This window comes from Maylandia zebra, linkage group LG6, assembly GCF_041146795.1.
Source record: "Maylandia zebra isolate NMK-2024a linkage group LG6, Mzebra_GT3a, whole genome shotgun sequence".
In the NCBI taxonomy this organism is placed as follows: domain Eukaryota; kingdom Metazoa; phylum Chordata; class Actinopteri; order Cichliformes; family Cichlidae; genus Maylandia; species Maylandia zebra.
In genome coordinates this window covers 18,183,170-18,202,425 of record NC_135172.1, presented here as the reverse complement: position 1 = coordinate 18,202,425, position 19,256 = coordinate 18,183,170, and the positions used below count along the sequence as shown (strand labels likewise).

The following is a 19,256-nucleotide window of genomic DNA, read 5'->3' as shown; positions in this document are numbered from 1 at the left end:
GCTTTTCATTTTAACACACTGAAACTCTTGAAAACACAGAAGCAGTCTTTATGAGGTTTTCCATCCATCCCTCCCGCCATCCATCCATTTGTCCTCTTCTACTTATCCCATCCAAAGCTGGGGTGGGCATTATCCCAGCTGTCAAAGGGTGAGAGTTGGGATACACTGTGGAAAGGTCACCAGACTCTCACAGCGCTAACGCACAGAGAAAGACAACCGTTCATGCCTACGCCAAGTGTAGAATAACTCATTAACCTAACAAGCATGTCTTTGGACTGGGAGGAAGCTGGAGTACTGGGAGAGTCCATGCAGGCACAGGGAAAACATGGAAACTCCATACACAAAGGCATGATCACATATATAAAAGCACAAACAGAAGATTAAAAAATGACGTATTAAATATCAAGTCAAAATCATGGATTTAAAAAAAATTCTATGTGTAAGAAAGGTTAAAGTATAATAAAGTATAATAATCTATTAGGCGTCCATTAATATTCCTGTGTGTGATATTTTTGTAATATGCAGTAATTTTACAAACACGGCAAAGAAGTCAGTCCTTGAATTTGAGTGGAAGAATCCACTTACAAATGGCTTATAAAGTGAATTGGCTCTGGATACTGGATCACCTTAAGCAAACATTTAAGGATCTGATCCCTGTATCCTGCTTGTGGATTTTCCTTATTATCTGCACTCACCCCTGGGTAAAACAAATTAACCCACAAGATGACTAAAAATAGAGGTGGGGAGACATTTTGGTGGTACTATTTCCTACTTCACCCTTAACCTCTGACTGTGTGGTGACACTTGATTGCACCCTTGAGCTGTGATGAAGGATTTGTTCGAACAGTTTGTCTTTGAGCATCTCTTTTATGGCGTCTGAGAGAGAGGACTGATGTGGAAAAGGTGGAAGTCACACTCCAGACAACTTTTATGTGTCTGTCTGAGGGAGCAAAGAGGTCAGAGGCAACACTCCCTTGTCCAGGGACCACACATATACGCACATGAGTGCACGCATCTGTAACATTCGAGTCTTACTACTTATATTTCTGTGAGAACCAGCGTTCGTGACACCGGTTGCTGTCACTGAGAAGATAATTAGAGGCTTCTGCAGGAAACTTCAGGAACAAGCCTCCTGTTTGGATGCCGTGCACAACTGGACCGGTTATGCATTTGAGTCTTTCATGATTTTGTGGAGTGTTAACCTCAGAGCAAGTCATCTGGGTCTCAACTCTGTGTGGTGTAGTTCACAAATCATTTCATCGACCATACTGAAGTGTGCTCTGATTGTGAGGTGGAAGATGTTTTGTTCAGCACAAATGTCAGATACAAAGTTTAAAATTGTTGGAGGGCTTTAAAACACAAGCTTAAAACACGTGTAAGGAGCTTCCATGTTCCCCCTGTCCCTAAGTCTAGTCTAAGACGGCTGTAGGTGTGAATGTGAGTGTGAAGGGTTATCTGTCTTCTGTGTTAGCCCTGTTGTTAGCCCTGTGAGAGACTAGCAAACTTTCCCTACCTCTTGCCCTGCTAGGATAAGGCCCACAACCCAACCTTGGATTGGATAAGTAGAAGAGGATGGATGGATACAATGGATGGATATGTGCGCTGCACAGAGACTGTTTGTGTACATTATCAAATCCACATTGTTATTCTTTGACTTGTAGAGCAGCTATGCATAATTTCACAGATCATTCTAGTCCTTATTTATCTCAGACGTGGCTTAGACCAGTCCCTCAGTTTATTTATATTTTTCCCTCTATCTCTATCCCAACTTTCTTCTGATTGGGTGCCCCTCAAAAACAGAAGGTTTAAACAGCAGATGTATTGCTGTGTGCCCTATGATCATATTAGAAATAGCCACGCTCACTGACATCATATGGAGCCAAGAGCAGTGAGAACATTTTTAAAACGTTAAAGCAGTCTGAGCAGTTATTTGTACATGATGAGCAGGGGCCTGTTTGGTGCCCTGGACGAACACTCGCTCCACATTTATATATATATATATAAGGATTGCAAATTAACATATTTTATTGTGACAACTGTTGTCGGAACCATACTAAATTTGACCTGATAAATATTTTTTGCGTGTGTGTGTGTGTGTGTGAGAGAGAGAGAGAGAGAGAGAGAGAGAGAGAGAGAGAGTATGCAAATGGCTAACAAACAGTCATTATAATTCGTCTTACATTGAGAATAGCAGACAAATCAACAACACACCTCTTCCAGTTAATGGCTAATTAACACTATGCTGAACACAGTCCGAAAGATTAACTAAGCCACATCTGTGTCTACTCTCTGACTACTGTTTACCATCATAGCCGAGTGGCTGACAAAAGTAAACGTTTTCCCAGTCCCTACTGATGAATGTTATCTTGTTTCAGGATACATAATACATGCCATTATCCAAAGACACATCTGCTTACCTGTATCTTTCGCTCTTTTCTCCTCTTCTTTTCTCTTTTTTTCTAAACTGAGGACCTGATAGCTTTGACCTTTTCTTGTCCATCTTCCATCAGTAATTTTGCACTCCACTATCAACACCCAACCCCACAACAATATCTAACAGACCTACACCTTAGTGGAATCAGTTTTGTATATGTTTTTTTTCTTCTTCTGGGATTTCAAAACAACCCAGGAAAGAATAATTAATACATAATGGGCTTGATAACATTATGAATTGATAATGTTATGATTGATTGTTATCCATTGATAACATTATGAATGAAATCTGCACTATTTGATAGCAGCACACCCCCTCCCCTTTCGACAGGTTGTGTGTGAGCAGCAGCAGCAGCAAGCAGGTGCACCGAGGGCCCTCACGCTCACTTATATGTGAGTGATAGAATTTAGAAAACACATCGGTGCAAATTATAAGTCTTTATCATAACGTCTTCTGGTTTTGTGTTTGTTGTAGGTCTGTCAACGCGTTAACGCTGTCATTACGATTAATGCAATAAAATTTTTTAACGCAATCAATCTATCTGGTGAGCAAAATAGACAAACTTTGGACAAACTGCCCAAAATGCGTTGACAGAGACATTTCAGGGATTTTGAGTCATTCTCCAGGTGGATTAATTGCATTAATCGTGATGTTAACGTTGGAAGCCCTGGTTTTTTTTGTTTTTATTTGTTTTAGAGAATCCCCCGCTGTCCCGCCCCTCTCCTCCCTGTGCAGCAAGCAGCAGGGGCACCTGGTAAATGGAGGGCGCCCTTACTCCTCGCAAATTGCCAATGCCATGATGCAGCATGGCCCATGTTGCCCATATCAAAAACCGCCACTGATGATGAGTTCCTTGACTATGATTAATGAGACTAGCAAATGGACTTCAATATATAAAACACATGGTTTTACTGCTCTTACTGAGCAATCAGAGCTCATTTAGACTACGAGCCACAGTCACCCAGTGCTTGTTATTCAATGTGTAAGGACATCTCAGAATGTACACTGGTGAACCGGAGAAATAACCACCAATCTTCCAATCATCAGACACAGTCACTCCAGCCAACAATAATATGCACAAAAAGTATTTGAGTAAAAAGTTGGAACTGTTGGAAACACTGTTTTAATGAAATAAGACTTAGTGAGGACAAGAAAAGACAAAATCTGACACGTTTGCTGTTTATATTGTTTATCAAATTGCTCAAGGACTAAAAAACACAAATGTGGAGGATAAACACAGATTCTTCCATTAGTGGTTGAATGATGACCAGAGGTAGAAGAAAACAGACAACTCATCATAATGAGCACTTCTGCGAGACAAACAGCAGTGGAAGAAGCATTCGGGTCAGTTACATTAAAGTAACAACAGCAGTGCAGTTAATCATACTTGCAAAAGCATTAAAATGTTTCCTGTCTGCAGGTCGGGGACTAGGTTTTAGATCCTAGGATCAGAACAGCGCTTCAATGACACAACATGAGGTGATTATACATAAACACACAGAGAAACTGACACTTTATACACAATCTATCGCTCTAACTATGTCTGATCATGCAATAAACGTGTCTTTTTCGATTATACATGTACAAATTATCACAATGTTATATTTTAATGTATTAACATGAAAGAAAATATTCAAAATTAAAGTCCATGAATGATGAATGTCTGAGCAGCGTTTAACAGTGAAGGTAATTAGAGCATGTCTACTTTATGGGATAAAACACAAGGATAAAAAATAATGCCAGAGTAACACAGAAAATCCTTACTTTTCACAATTGCCCATACATTATGGCATTTCCAAGAAACTAAAATCTTCAGCTCTGATCTGTTGAGTCAAACTCAACTCATAAATAAGATCACCTGAGTAAAATCTGTAGACTCAAACTGGTGCGCATGCGCACAGAGAATAATCTGATTATTGCTGATTAGAAATAAAAGACACAAAAAAGCCGCTCATGCGTCCTGTAGCTAGCAGTCCTCATCGCTTTGCATCATGGATAGGAAGAAAGAGCACACGCTGGCCCAAGAGCTGCCGCAGTACTCTTCAGCCGTTTTGCCGTGGTCCGCGCGCCGCCTCGTGCACGCTGTCGTTGCAGTGGAGGTGGAGTGAGATGATGGGGGCGGTGAGGGAGGCTGAGTCCCCGGGTCTCCGGACTGAGCGGAGACACGGGAGCTCGAGATGTCCAGCTTGAAGTGCGCACTTCGTGGCGCGCGCTTACACATCCCGGCCCTCACCAGCGCGCGCTCGTCCTTGCACACTTTACCTTGGAGCCGTTTAAGCGCGCGTGCCACCTGCTTCCAAAAGTTTAGGGGCTCGGACAGGTAACCCGGGCAACCCCGGGGTTTGGCGTTGTATTCACAGCGCAGGTCGGCGATCCCGCCTGTGACGCGCGCCTCCGGGTTCTCGCATTTGACCAGTAGCTGGACCGCGTCCCTGACTTCGCTGGCGACCCACGTGCACTGCATCCTTTCCTTTGTGGAGAACTTTCCCCGGCCACCCGCTACACCCAACTTGGACACGGCTCTGTCCGATTTTCGGGCACCGCAGGACAGAGAGACCAGCTGTCCGAGGAAAGCCAGCAGCAGCCAGGGAGCTGAAGCCTTTAGTAGCAGCATGATGTGTTTCAGCAGAGTAACTTTCCACCTGAAAGCAAATATATGTCTATAAATGGTGACACTCAAAAAAAGTGCAGCTGAAATGTCTCAACACCGAGGTGCTGTTCCTAACTTACCGACAATGGCTAGTGTTGCTGTGCGTAAAACTTCTTCTTGTGCTGCTACTGGCGTGCCACATGGCTTTCATACATAGGTACTATCACGCCCATTGCTTCCGTCCAGCACACGCACGCCCCCCCCCCCCCCCCCCCCCCCACACACACACACACACACACAGAGAGAGAGAGAGAGAGAGAGAGAGAGAGAGAGAGAGAGCACTATAGAAATCTAAATGAGAAAATGTGGCAGCAGTTCCTTATCAGATTATGTTTTGCTATGACATGCCCAAAACGGATTTTTCCACCTCTTACAGTGAGTAGAAGTGAAGATGATCAGTGGGTGATGTGTCAGCATGTCAGTACACGTTCTTGGTTGATCCTAAAGAGCCACCATGAGCCTGATTACCATTACAACTCCAACCCTCTGCTGTCTTCAGGAGATATGTCCCCAGATTATGTTCGCAGGTTTTGTGTTTCTTCTTCTTTTTTCCCCTGTTTTTATAAAAAGATTCTTGATCATCTAATAATAACCAAGATTAAAAAGAGGACAATAAAAATTAAACATGAGGACAATCCATTCTTATGAAAAAAGACTGTATTCTTTGGATCATAACTTCAATTTTCCATGTTAAACTCAAAATACCATTAGGGATTATAAAGCTGCTGATCATAGTTCCCTATAAAGAACCAAATATCCATCTTCCCTGGAGTTGGTGGAGATCAAACACAGAACTAACGGAGTCTTACAGAGAGACCAGAGGCACAAAGTTGCTGTTCTGGATTTTAAATAAGCAAAAGTCTGGTATGAGTTCTCTTGTGATGCACACATATGTGTCTAATCCAGACCAATGTTTTATGGTCTTTTTTATTTTATTTTACTGCATATATTCTGATTTCCCATCATAGGAAAAGATTGTTTTACCTACACAAGTGTAAAATTACATAACTCCATATTACTTGTATCTAGTAACTGACCACTCCTCATAGCTCACATGTGAATTGTTCCCATTTCTTTAGTCGAATCTGTAAAAGAAATACCAGGTAACAGTTTGACAGGCAAAAAATTGTGTTTTTGCACCAACAAGGTGATTCCCAAAGAACTATTAGCTGAAAATGTGGCACAAGGTGTGCAGTGAGTCCTTAAAAATATGGGGAAACTGGATAAGAGGAAAGAAGAATCAACAGGCTCAAAAGCAACTGTCCACTGCAGATGAACAGTATCTGAAAGTCACATCCTTAAGAAATGTTGTGCAGTGTCCTCCAAGAGGTTGTACCTTTTCCCCCTTTTTTTATAATATAGAGAAGTAAAGGAGGACTCAAGAGTTTTGCACAATACTGTAAATTGTAAATCATTTAAGGTGAGTGGACTGAGATCTGAAGTTTAATAATCAAATTAAGGCAGTGGTAAAATCTAGCTTCTTTCAGCTCAGGCAGCTGGCAAAAATAAAGCCAATTCTTTCACGACAGCACTTTGAGACAGTGATCCACGCCTTTGTTAGCACTCGGCTGGATTACTGTAATGCACTTTATATTGGGGTCAGCGCATCATATATTACTCATCTACAGAGGGTGCAAAATGCTGCAGCTCATCTTTTAACTGGCACTCGAAAGTTTGAGCACATTTCCCCTATTTTAGCTTCACGTCACTGGCTGCCCATTTCTATTAGGATTTATTTTAAAATTCTTTTATTTGCTTTTAAAGCTCTCCATGGCCTAGCCCCATCTTATCTCTCTGAGCTGCCACAGCCTTATACACCCACCCGCTCTCTCAGGTCAGCTGATCAGCTGCTCCTGAATGTACCAGGACTGGGCGTAAACTTAGAGGAGATCGTGCTTTTGCTGTAGCAGCTCCAAAACTGTGGAACGAGCTCCCTTTAGAGATTAGACAGGCCAGTTCTTTACCTGTTTTTAAGTCACTCTTGAAAACCCACCTCTTTACCCTGGCCTTTGACACCACGTGAGATGTTGGTTTTTATTTTTATTTTATTTTTTATTTTAGTCGTTTTTAGTTGATTCGATGCTGTTTTATCTTGTTTTTGTTTTTGTTTTAATATAGGGCTGTTTTAATTTTATGCATTATGTTTTTATTTATTTTTGCTGTTTTCTGTTATTCTATTGTTTTTAACTTATTTTCTGTACAGCACTTTGTTCCTGTGCTGGGTATTTGAAAGTGCCTTATAAATAAAATTGGATTAGATTGGTGAGGACTTGATTTAGAGAGCTATCGTATGCTTTCAGGAAATGATTGCAAGTCAGTGTAAAGTCCTTTAAAGTGATGCAAACTATGACTTTGTGCTTGTCTCCATGTTTGTTTTGGACACATTTCGGGAAAAATCTCACAGCGAGGACACTTCTGCAGCTCTACAACTTTTTGGTTGCTCCTCTTCACACCTTCATGTCACCACTAGAACAGGGCCCCAATCTGTTTTTGAGCTCCCAGCTCAGCAGCATCATCTTGTGTTCACCACAGGTTAAACAGCCTAAAAACAGATCACAAGTACAGTACTTTCTACTCCACGGTAGTTAAAGGCAAAGATTATACAGAAAGTAAAATGATGAACGATTGACACCAGCAATAATAGTTGCAGGTTTTTATATTTATATTTGTGCTTCCAATTTCCTCTTTAAGGAAGATATATCTGCACACATTCCAGTGTTGTAATTATATTAAATCAGGCCTATAATAAACTATAGAGTTTGTTTTAGTCTTATATTAATACCTGAAACAAATTCTATAGTTTTCTTATGGTCAGAGAGCACAACACGGAGAACACAGCTCTCACTTTGATTTGGCTCGTTGTCATTCTCACTTTTTTTTTGCTTAGCTTACTTAGCTTACAACACATTTAAATTTCAAAGACTTTTTCCTATACTTATAGAACTTATAGTAAATGATAGAAATTTGCAATATCACACAGGACTTCTACTTCCTCTTTTTTGCTTATTCCGTCTTTGGGACTGAAAAAAAATCAAAGTGCTAAATGTGACGTAACTCTCCCGTCTTTATCAGATTGTGTGTGTGTTTCACGGCCACCACATCCATTTCCACTCATCTTCGGCATGCGCACAGACCCCCTCTGTTCCTGCACACAGCAGCTCTCAGGACTCAATTCATCAGCTCATACAAAGACGTTTTTAGCTCTGCTCAGACACCTCCTGCACCTCATGGGTTCTTTCAGACTTCGTGTCGCACGGTAGCAGCTTCCCCAGCTGGACAGCAGTCGCGGTGCTCCAGCCGAAGGGTGGAAAGAAACAAGATCTCCTTTTAATAAATGAGCGTGAAAGCTCTCTGCTTTGTTTCAGCTCAGTAGAAGAAGAAACAGAGGGACACAGAAAAGAGGAGGGCCACCACTCGGATTTTATTCTCTTCTGCAATTAAAGCTGGAGGGAATTTTCCATCATATACAAACAGAAACACATGCCTGCTATATTTTCTCCTTTGTCTTGCTGTCATTTTGACACATTCAAAAAAAAAAAAGACACTACAGGAAAGAAATCATCTGCTAATTGCACACAGGTGTAGGTCAAGGGTTTTGGTCTCAGTCTGTAGGGTGCTGTAACGCGAGGAGTTTGGAGTTCGATCAAATGACTCCAGGAGCTTCCACACAGAGGTCAAAGATGGAAGTGCGGATGGGGCACTCCAACTGAAATAAAAACAAAAAAGCACTCAGGAACATATTGTACTAGCATTTTCAAACTTAAATGACAAAGAAAAGTCACATTTTCACATTAAAAATGTAAGTTTATAAGCGTGTTCATTGCTAAGATCTCTCCCTCTCTGCCCTTTCTTTTCCTTCATTCGTCACTCACCTGTGGCTGCGGTATCGTCTCAGTTTTGGAACCAGTTGATGACGTAGGTGCAGATGCTTTGGAAGCTCTTCCAGCAGTAATCGGATGCAAGACGGGAAGCTGTGGATTCAGGCAGCTCCGTCGGGTGATCACTGGTTTTCTCAGGCTTAGGAGTAGTCTTCCTGCTCTGACGCCCCTTGCCTGGCTGCTTATTGGGCTTCACAGGTTTAGGAGAAGTAACAGGCTTGGTCTGACCTGGCAGTGCTGGTTTACGTGGTTCCTGAGCGGGCTTGGAGGGCTTCAAGTTGGCTGTTTTGGGCCAGGAGGCCAGCAAGGTCATCTGAGTCTCATCTGGGTATTTCTTGCACATGTGCGGGCGGTAGATTTTAGTTCCCTGGCAGGCGTGGCTCAGTTTCCTCAACTCCCACATCATCTGTGTGAAGTAGTGGCGAGGGTTCTGGTTGTAGGCCCGGCACAGGGTGGGTTTTCCCTGGAAGTCGCAGTAGTAAGAGCGTCCTGGGGTTTGGCCCTTGCAGGAGACACGAAGGCGGGTGTAGTTCTCTGGTGCAGACACCACCATGGTGCAGGAGTCTTTGGTCTTGGTGCTGAATCTGATGGGTTCATCCCAGATGCTGCGCTGCTGCTGCTTGTCATTGTCGCTGCTGTTGTCGGTTTGAGCATTTGAAACACAAACAGCTGCTGCCGAAACCAGCAGCAACAGTCTCAACCCAGCTCTCATGGTGTTCAGCGTGGACTGATGGACAGGCGAGGGCTCAGGGGTGAAGTGTCCGCAAAGAAAGTTAAGGTGTGGAAGGACGGAAAGCATGCAACTGGGAATTTATAAAGCTGAAGCTCACAAAGAAGGCATTATTCAGTTAAGCTGAAAAGTTTTAACCCCTCCCTCATGCTACAGACACACACAGAGCAACCACAAGGTTCGTGTGGTATGCTAAAAAAACACCAAGGAGTAACGTATGGAAGGAAAGGGTGAACATAAACTTAGAGATGAAGACAGGAAAAGGAGGGGGGTTGGCTTGTGGGAGCCGAGGGAGAATTAAGAGGTCTGAAGAACACGCATGAGGCCAAATAGCTGCAAGTCATTATGCAGTGTCACATAAGAGGTTCATTGACCATTGATCAGGAGGGGAGAGCAGTGAGGCTCCAGAGCCACACTGCAGGCTCAGGTTACTTGGTGGAGATTTAAGAGTTGATATGTGACTCAGTAAAACAACAAATCTTTAGATGTTTGATGACTTTTGTTGCAGAATTAATTGAAATGGACTTCTAGGATGTCTCTCAAAGTTTCCAAAGATGGTAAATTATGTTTTACTTGCAGTACATATCTTACACTACAGGAGTGTTTTTGGTTGCACCTGGAGAAAATGTTTTATCCTGATAGTTTGAGAGGGTCTGACTGCAAATCTCACATCCGGGGGCACCTCTAGAGTCTGCGGTCGGAGGTAGAGCAGGTCATCTGCTAAGTGGAAGGTCAGCGGTTTGATCCCTGTGGCTCTTCCAGTTAGAGCCGGGAATCTATCTAAAGATAGTGAACTCAAGAAACAGCAGTCCATTTATCATTTACCACATGCACACAGCGACTCTGTTGGCAGCTCTTGCATACATGAGCTGTTAATGTTGTGAGCTGTTTGGATTGAGCGGGCATGGCGTAGGTCTACTGCCTGGTAGTTTAAATTTAAATATCCCCCTTCCCCCCTACTGCATAAGCACTCCCATTCCTTGGGCACCACCAGTCTGGAGAGCCCGAGTTCAAAGTCAGACCAGACTGAAAATTTCCGCATTAGCTAGCGGGTTTGTTTGCTGAGTGAAAGAGTGTGTAAGTGCACGCACAGGCTCAGTGCATTCTGGGAGTTTTTATTTTTATGGCGGTTAGCCTAATGAAGCGGGGAAAAGCTCAGCTGGAAGAAACGCCGAGGATGTGTGTGTGTGGGCTGTCTGCACCATGTTTTCCTATATTTAGTTCTCTTCTCATACGGTGCAACAGCATCACACCACCTCTAACCAGAGATGGGCAGTAACGCGTTACTTCTGATTACTTTTTTCAGGTAACGAGTAAAGTAAGGGATTACTATTGCAAAAACGGTAATTAGATTACCGTTACTTTCCCGTAGGAACGCTGCGTTACTGCGTTACTAAAACAGTGATTTTTTGCGAGAATGTCTCACGACAGTGACGTAAGCGAGTGCGACGTTAGTGACAACAGCTGTGTGCAGATCAACAATGGATCATATATGGAGTGCAGGAGAGAGTATGAGCATGCAGCGTTTAAAGCGTGGAAGTACTGACCTTACTTTGAGTTTGATTCCATAAAAAGTGACAAAAACATTAGCGTCCATCGTGCGTGGGAAGAAAACTTCTTTTTACAGCGAAAAAAACCCCTAAACTTCCAAGCAAGCACCGAGTGCACAACTACGTAATGGGAAACTCACAGAGAAACTCGCGGATTCTTCAACTGACCGCTGCGGCACACCTGCACCAGGGTAAACCTCCGCCTACGCCAGTCCTGCTTTACAGGTGAAAATAGAGCAACATGGCCGCTGAGTCTTTGATGTTATTTATTTTCTGCTGTGTTTTACTTGCATCTATTTGAAAGAGTGAGTGTAAACACACAAAAAAAATTATTTTATGTGCTGGAATGTGCACAAAATAAGTTTAAATGTTAAACAAATTTCTTCCAGTCAATGTTGCATATAATTAAATTTTTGCTTGATGCATAAAGTTAAAAGATTAAAACTAATAAAACAAGTTTTAAAAAGAGACTTTTCCATTTGATTACATTTTGTATGATGGATTATGCAGAAAAAATAGAATTGGGCTGAAAGATCTATCGTTTTATCACCTATTCAGGTTGTAAATCGTGTTTTTAAAAAGTAACTAAGTAACTAAGTAATTAATTACTTTTGAAAATAAGTAATCAGTAACGTAACAGGATTACTTTTTTGGGAAAGTAATCGGTAATTAGTTACTGATTACTTTTTTCAAGTAACTTGACCAATACTGCCTCTAACACCACCAGCACCATCATCACTTCCTGTGTCTACCTCCAGCTGCTGTGTGCGCATTGCAGTTATATTTTTGTATTTTCTAATTAGCTTTTATTTATTTTTTTTACTTGTTTTAATTCAGTTTAGTTTTCAGGATGGATTTTCTAATTTTCAGTTTAGTTTCCATCTTTTTAATTATTATGGAGCACATGTCAGAGGCCAATTTTCAGAAAATCAGGACAGATGTAATAAGAAAAAACACTTTTAAAAAAGTTCATAGTACCATTTCAGTTCATTTTATTTTAGCTAAAATATTTTGTCATCTAGTTAACTATAATTCATCTCTGCATGTGCCACATGAGCATCACGTGTCTTCCTGAGCACGTATCAAACTCCTTTTAAGTCATTTTTTAAAGGTTTTGCACACAATAAAACATTTCCTTTATATTTAGAAACGTGTGATTTATGAACCATGTTTATGCAATAAAAAACAGACGACACTGGATTTGAGTTTTTATTTAGAGATTTGCATCCTCACCACAAGCCCAGTTGTGTTTTTCAGACCTTTAATATTGCAGAGGCTTCTGGGAATTTTATTTGACAACACAAGCAACAGGCCCTCATTAACAGTCTGGTGAAACATGATATTTTGTGTGTCATCGCTCCTTAAATCCTGTTAAAACAGCGCTTACCAAACTTTTGAAGCTGATCAAACAAGTTGACAGCCTACATACAGTTTTTATGAACAAACAACAACATAAACAGGAACTTAATTAAATTTAGTTAAATAAAAGCTGATTCAATAGAATAAGCACATGTGTGTATTTAATAGCTTGTAACACTTTGTAGTAAACTGCGCAGTCTTCATGTTTCAAGGATGTACTGAGCCGAGCAGAGCTGCCACTTTGCTGCTTAAATGAATAATTCAATACCTTTGGTCTCTTTGGTCAAAAACACAGCTGCACAGCTGTTTGGTAGATTCCCATGAGAGATGTGATCTGTGTCAGTTCTGAAAGAAAGCGAGTAGCTACTTTTTTTTTTTTCAAATTGTCAAACCATTCCTTAAATAAACACCTGCTAAGTGAAACCTGTTTGATGCAAATTATGTAAGCTATATTACAAATATTCACAGAGAAAAAGAAAGCTATTACTACAAACCTACTTACATGTTATAAAACAAAGTTTAACAAAAAATATATAAAACTTTCAAAAGACTTGAAAGTGTAAAAACTGTACACTTGTGTTGCCTTGTTTAAAACTGATTATGTAAGTACAAATTGATTCTCTATGCAGCTAAATATGCAGCTGTTGGTGTACATAATAAAATGGTAAAGGGGTCGAGAAAACACTTCATAGGATTTTGCTGGCATTAGTGGTTTTGTTAAATGGCCTGAAGGACTACTGAAAGACGCCTTCATCCCAGAGTTCACGATTGTTCTTCCCTTTTGTCCTTGGAAGTGTTAAAAGATCTGAATCGGAAGCCTAAACAGCCCAGTGATCCTGGAAACGAAGAAAGCTTTTAGAAAAATAAAGTGCACTAAGAGTCAGGTATGAAATATGTAAAGAGATACAGATGAGCGCTTACCACAAAGGGAAGATCAGTTCCAGTTCTCCTGTCCACTGTGGAGGGAAAAGAAAAGGTAATGTTTTATGTTAATGACTGGAACATCAGTCAAATCATCAGGAAGAGCATCTGGAGCTGTTGCGACATCTTGTGACTGTTACTGTCATTGCTATTATTATAAGTTGCAGGGTGAGGGTGATGGGTTTTTTTAAAACCACATAGTAGATGATTATAAAAAGCAAATGATTTCCTGTGGTCCACACAATGGGAATCACTTCCACAAATCTTTGAAGATTGGAGGGTAAACATGTACACAGGTATACAGGAATTGTATTCATATTTCTATAGCTGAAATATGTGAGAGTTACACACAGAATAATATTTATTAATTTATTTTCCTGTGAGGTTTTCACCTGCACACATTCAAAGCCAGGACTTGTGTTTTGGGGCCTTTACTGTTATTTCACAACTGGTGGGGAAAACACGAGTTTTCCAACATTTTTTTAGTGTTTGAAAATAGTTTTGGGTGCTCTGTTATTCAGAAGGAAACACAAATCAATCATGCAGAGCTACGTGCGTTCGTGACTCCTTCCAGGATTAAACCAGGGACCTTTCAGGAATCTAAAAAATGATTTTCTTGTTTTTTTGTTTTTCCAAATAATAGATTGATTCATTTTTGGTCTTAACACAAGAAAAATGTTTCAGAAAAATAGTGTCGCATTAGGTTTCTTCTGTTTTGTCCTGTTGAGGCTCATTTTCCTTTAACTGGAGAACACAACAGCGCTTCAAACACAAAAGCAAAAGATTTTTCTCTCTTCCTGTGCAGCTTTGACTGAACACTGCATATATCCAAGGATGAAAACTGATCTAATTGAGGCACAATCTGGATGCCTGACACGTGGCAGCATCATGTGGATATAAGCAGTTACCTCCATCACAGAAAACTTCATTTCAGTGGGCTCTGATGTTTGAATGCAGTGATGGATGAAGAAGATAAGAGGGAAGTCAGGAAAAAGAAGGATGTTTTTGTCAAAATGAAATCAGCGTAGTGATGGTGGGATGCTGGATGGTCTTACATGGCTGGTTGTTAGCGTAGCTGTAAGGGTTAGTGGAGTCATCAGTGATCGTCAATACCTCATCAGCAGGGAGAGAGTTCCAGTGGGTCACCAGACTGAGTAGCTCGGGGGGGCAGAGGCCCGAGGGAACCGAGTCAGAGTGTCAGAATAGGGAGAGCTGAATGCACACACACACACACACACACACACAGGGAATTCTTTATATCTCTATATGTGGTAAATAAAAATTTACGCTGACAGGACTCCAAATATCCCTCCACCAATTAACACTCCAGCATGCAAGTCAGATTTAGCTCCACGCGGCTCGTACCTGATGGCAAGGTTTCCATGGATATCACACACCTGTTCACCGTGATTACCTGTATTAGCCATACTGCAAGAGAAGAACGAGGGGAGGGGCAGATGAAAAAGGGGAAGACTCCTGTGAAAGTGACAGGGATGGAGTGATCCACAGAGAGCGACGCTCGCATCGGAAAGAAAGAGAGCGCGAGCAGTGATGGGAAAGTCCATGTTAAGAGCTAAAATGCCGAGCTCGTGATTTCAGAAGAAAGAGTGAAAAAGCTCAAGAGATTCGAAGCTGAACAGTCCCGTTCCAAAAAGCGAGTAAGTGTGTGGGAGAAGATGAGAAAGTGCATGAATTATCGATGTTAAAGTGCAACAAGCCATGGGTAAGAGGAGCTGGAGTGAGCGGATACAACACAAGGAGAAAATACGAGGAGAATCCGTGTCCGTGAAAAGGAATAATGGACAGAGAAAAGGAAAGAAAATTATTAATGAATTTGGCTTTGATTTACATCAGAAAAAAACCCAGGAGGATAACGAGGAAGGTTTGGACTCACTCTTCAAAGACGTCCTCTGTGTCCATCCTTCTGTAATACTTGGCCAGTTTGACAGAGAAGATGATGCTGGGGATGAGCAGGATGCAGCAGCTGCCGAGACCAAACCAGAATGTGTTCTGGAAAATAAAAGTACCAGTAATCACATTTTATGCGATTTCATTCATTGCTGTTACTTTTCACTAAACACTGAACTCTTAGTGCTAAAACACTGTCAAAAAGATTTCAAATCTTGATATTAATGTGGGTATAATAAGAACTCATATTTGGCACAATGGCTGTACCCGTTTCTCTGTACCTGACAAAAGTTGCAGAGACTGAAACATTGTGTGGAGGTTATAATATATTTCTACATAACAACAAGACAACGAAACCACTATTTTATTGATTATTATCATTTATGGTCCACCTGCTTCATATTATTCTAACATTATTGTAACACAATACAGTCCTGTGAAAAACTAAGTACACCCTTTCAGTCCATAACTTGTAGAACCATCTTCAGCATCAATAACTTGATACTTTTCCTGTATGAAATTTATTGGGAATTTTGGCCCGATAACACAGGACTCTGTGTGAGAAGTTTGAGTCCAGCTTTATCTGTCACACAGATGGAGTGGAAGTGGAAGATGCCCAGTTCCCGTGGCTCCAAAACAAACCCAATTCATCATCCATCCTCCGCCGTTATGAGGTGTTTGTGCTGCTGTGTTTGGTTTTCATCAAATGTGGTGCTGTGCATTAAATACTTCACTTTGGTCTCTGGTGTCCAGAGGACATTGTTCCAGAAGTCTTGTGGTTTGTTCAGATGTTACTTTGCAAACCTCATCGTGCTGCCATGATCATTTTAGAGGTAAGAGGTTTTGTCCTGCAACCCTTCCTAAAGAAGTCACACTTACTCAGTCTTTTTCTAATCTGAATGTCATGAACTGAGGCCTTTAGAGTCTGAGATGTAGCTCTTGGATTACTTTCAGTCCTTCTGAGCCTGACTTGAGTGTGAGTTTGCTGGGACATCCATTCCTGAGAGATTGCGGCATTGTGTTAACACACATCTGGATATTCAGATGTGTGTTAACACAACACCTGTAACATCCAGACCAACAAACTACCAAAATGTCCGCCTTTGTAATGATCTTCAGACTTGCTGTGGATCAGCGAATCAAGTGATTAACAGTGAGTAGCAGCATCTGGCTGCAACTGACGACCTTAATTCCTATTGAAGAAGTAAGGGTGTATTTAATTTTTTTAGGGCTGTAGAGAGTCCCATAAAAACATGTTTACCTTAGAAATGTACTGATGTACAAGTTTAAAGTAGACTAAAAGAGTAATTTGCAAATGCTTGAGCTAAGGTACTTGTTAATATGCAACAACTCTTAAATCAGGGGACTTTTTATTTGTAATCATCACTGAATGAAATGTCAGGACTGTGACTTTTAAAGACATAATAACATCATGGACCAATGAATTAATAATAAATATACTTGTTGTAGTACTGCTAATGTCACACATTTATGCAGCTGCATTTCACGAACAGAAGCCTAAAATATGTGTGCACCGTGCACACAGACACACACACATGCACACACAAAGCACATCTAAATGTACAGTAGCTGCAGGCAGTGCAAAAATTAAAATCCTGTTTATATTGCTCACAGTCTTTGGCCTGTTTGGGCTCATTAAACTCTCAGGAAGTCGCATGCTTGATATACAGCAAGTATAAAAACATAAACCTTTATAACTCCTCAGGGTCAGGAGTGAAAACACGGAAGAATCCATGTGTGTGTGTAAATCCCCGGCCCAGACACAAAACAGGCTTTATTTAATCTCAGTGTTTGTGAACAACACACCGTTCTCCTCCTAAAACTCTGAGCTCCCCAAACAGTTCACATAAAACCACACATATATTTTTAGTTTACATCCAGGTACATGAAGGTACATGCACTGTGCAAACAGCTGGGAAAACACACATCCACACATACAGGTAACCACAATGACATCTTACCAGTGAGTCGATTATGAAGCTGCATCCTACTATTTCCATACTGTCCACAATGTTGCTGATGGGTTTACACTGGGCCACCTCTGTAGTTAGCTGTAGGATAAAAACACACATGCTGGCTGATCTCTCTTCAGAATCCACATTTATTCATTAACTTCAAGTTAAATCAGCAGTTCTTAAACCATACTAAAACTTAAACACTAAAACTAAATTAAACACTGACTCAGATAATCAGAAGAGGCAGAGGAAGGATTTACTATACTGCAAATTTTGTACAAAGACACTGAAGAAAACAATAGAGAAAATGGCAGAGTACTCACAGAGTTTTTAACCCATTCTGTGTACTGTTTGAAGTATCCCACCAAGCCCTGCACATACGCCTTTGTTTCCTACAACCAAAAAAATGAAAAACACTCATGAGTACTCACTATGATCACGATTGAGATTTCAAGCTCTGGAGTTCATTTCCCTGTTGGATCAAGATTAGCTCTTTATACACTTTTCTTTAAAATGTAACCTGATTTGAGCACTACGATAATGACGTTCTTGGCCAGTGAATCAAGTTTGGATTGCAAACACAAAAAATATTTATAATAATGTAATCAGTCTGCTTACAATGGGACTCTAATAAGCCACAGAAAAACAAGTCGTCTTTATTCTGAGGCAACACATTTGCTACCAGAGAACAAAATCACAACACCAGTCGCCTCAGAGCCCTTACGATTATAAAGCAAAGACCCTACAATAATAGAGGGAATATACAACCATACAACCCCTCTATGAGCAAGCATTTGGCAACAGTGGGAAGTAAAAACTCCCTTTTAACAGGAAGAAATCTCCAGCAGAATCAGAGAGGGGGATGAGGGGAAAGAAAAGAGAGAAAAAGGAGACCATAAGGACACAAAGACAAAACGCACACTTTGGGACAATTTAATGATGTGAGTGTTGGTGTAAAAACCCCTGAGAGAAGACAGGAGTGGAGCACAAATGCCCAGTGCATCATGGGAAGTTTGCAGCCTGTTGTGGCATGATTAAAGAGCTTTTTGCTGTGTGTTCAACATTTATCTTTTGATGCTCCATGTCACCATGTTATGTTGAAGCCTTGATCGATGTACCTGCTTCACCACGTGGGAGGCATTATGAGCGATGAGGTACTCTGCTGCATCAATGGCACTCAGGACATTTGTTACTTTGACCTCAGAGAGAAATAAAAGCAAAAGAAATTAGTTCACGAAACGTGGATAGGTTGCTAAGGAAATAATTGTTTACACTGCTATCTGTGGTCTATAACAATAGTTTTCATATTTACTGGCAGGTCGTTGGATGTCTTCTGTAGCTGTTTGACACTCTGGTGCAGCGTACTCTGTGTGAGAAGATTAAAGCACAAGCAGTCACACGGTGAAACAGACACACGCACAACTCCCTCCTTATTTACAGATACACATCCATCACATCACGCCACCGCTGTCACAACATGAAGGACGTTGCTAAGACAACACACACAAAAAAAGAAAATAAATCACTGTCACAGTGCTGCACATCGACAGCAGCTTACCCGTGCTCTGACATATTTCTGTCACCACATTATGAAAGAAAAGAACAAAAAGAAGGAACACTGAGGAACAGAGCAAAAAACAGACCATGTAGATGTGTTTTGTCCCTGAAGACATTCTCTGTTCATTAAGATTACGTAATTACCACTATTTCCCTATTAAATAATGGTAAAAAAAAAAGAAAAAAGCTTAGGTGTAATGCTACATGTTTGCCTCATTCAGTATGTGCAGATGTGCAAATCCTCCCTGGGCCACTTGCCACCAGCTTTCCTGTGCTAGGCCAACTCACAGGTT

The 19,256-nt window shown here is 41.0% G+C and overlaps 3 protein-coding genes across 10 annotated transcripts in view; all 3 read right to left on the bottom strand.

Moving 5' to 3' along the window:
• Nucleotides 1-3,539: 3,539 nt before the first annotated feature.
• LOC101482110 (fibroblast growth factor-binding protein 1) lies at nt 3,540-5,264 on the bottom strand. Its single transcript, XM_004549284.4, has 2 exons — nt 5,165-5,264; nt 3,540-5,076 (listed from the first exon to the last, which is right to left on the bottom strand). Exons 1-2 carry the CDS (start codon nt 5,233-5,235, stop codon nt 4,401-4,403), a joined length of 747 nt encoding a protein of 248 aa, XP_004549341.3. The 5' UTR covers nt 5,236-5,264; the 3' UTR covers nt 3,540-4,400.
• A 3,219-nt stretch (nt 5,265-8,483) lies between these two features.
• Nucleotides 8,484-9,790, bottom strand: fgfbp2b (fibroblast growth factor binding protein 2b). Its single transcript, XM_004549283.5, has 2 exons — nt 8,957-9,790; nt 8,484-8,790 (listed from the first exon to the last, which is right to left on the bottom strand). The coding sequence occupies exon 1, from the start codon at nt 9,759-9,761 to the stop codon at nt 8,976-8,978; it is 786 nt and encodes a 261-aa protein (XP_004549340.2). The 5' UTR covers nt 9,762-9,790; the 3' UTR covers nt 8,484-8,790; nt 8,957-8,975.
• A 2,648-nt stretch (nt 9,791-12,438) lies between these two features.
• The window catches only part of prom1b (prominin 1 b), a 34,485-nt gene continuing 27,667 nt past the window's right edge, over nt 12,439-19,256 (bottom strand). For 2 of the 8 annotated variants that reach the window (XR_001342335.3, XR_001342338.3), the window contains 9 exons: nt 18,965-18,982; nt 18,719-18,772; nt 18,525-18,605; nt 17,730-17,798; nt 17,413-17,502; nt 15,417-15,532; nt 14,578-14,734; nt 13,523-13,557; nt 12,439-13,437 (listed from right to left, as the gene is read on the bottom strand). Coding sequence is in view for 2 of the 8 variants with exons in the window: in XM_076884801.1 (XP_076740916.1) it covers nt 15,225-15,255; nt 15,417-15,532; nt 17,413-17,502; nt 17,730-17,798; nt 18,525-18,605; nt 18,719-18,772; nt 18,965-18,982 (459 nt within the window). In the remaining 6 variants the exon portion in view is untranslated. The other 6 variants (XR_001342337.3, XR_001342340.3, XR_001342336.3 and 3 more) reach the window with 5 other exon arrangements.

Coding starts and splice junctions, on each gene's coding strand:
- LOC101482110 (XM_004549284.4), bottom strand. CDS start 5,235: ATGAAAGCCATGTGGCACGCCAGTAGCAGCACAAGAAGAAGTTTTACG. Junction 5,077..5,164: donor AGCAACACTAGCCATTGTCG/GTAAGTTAGGAA, acceptor ATTTGCTTTCAG/GTGGAAAGTTACTCTGCTGA.
- fgfbp2b (XM_004549283.5), bottom strand. CDS start 9,761: ATGCTTTCCGTCCTTCCACACCTTAACTTTCTTTGCGGACACTTCACC.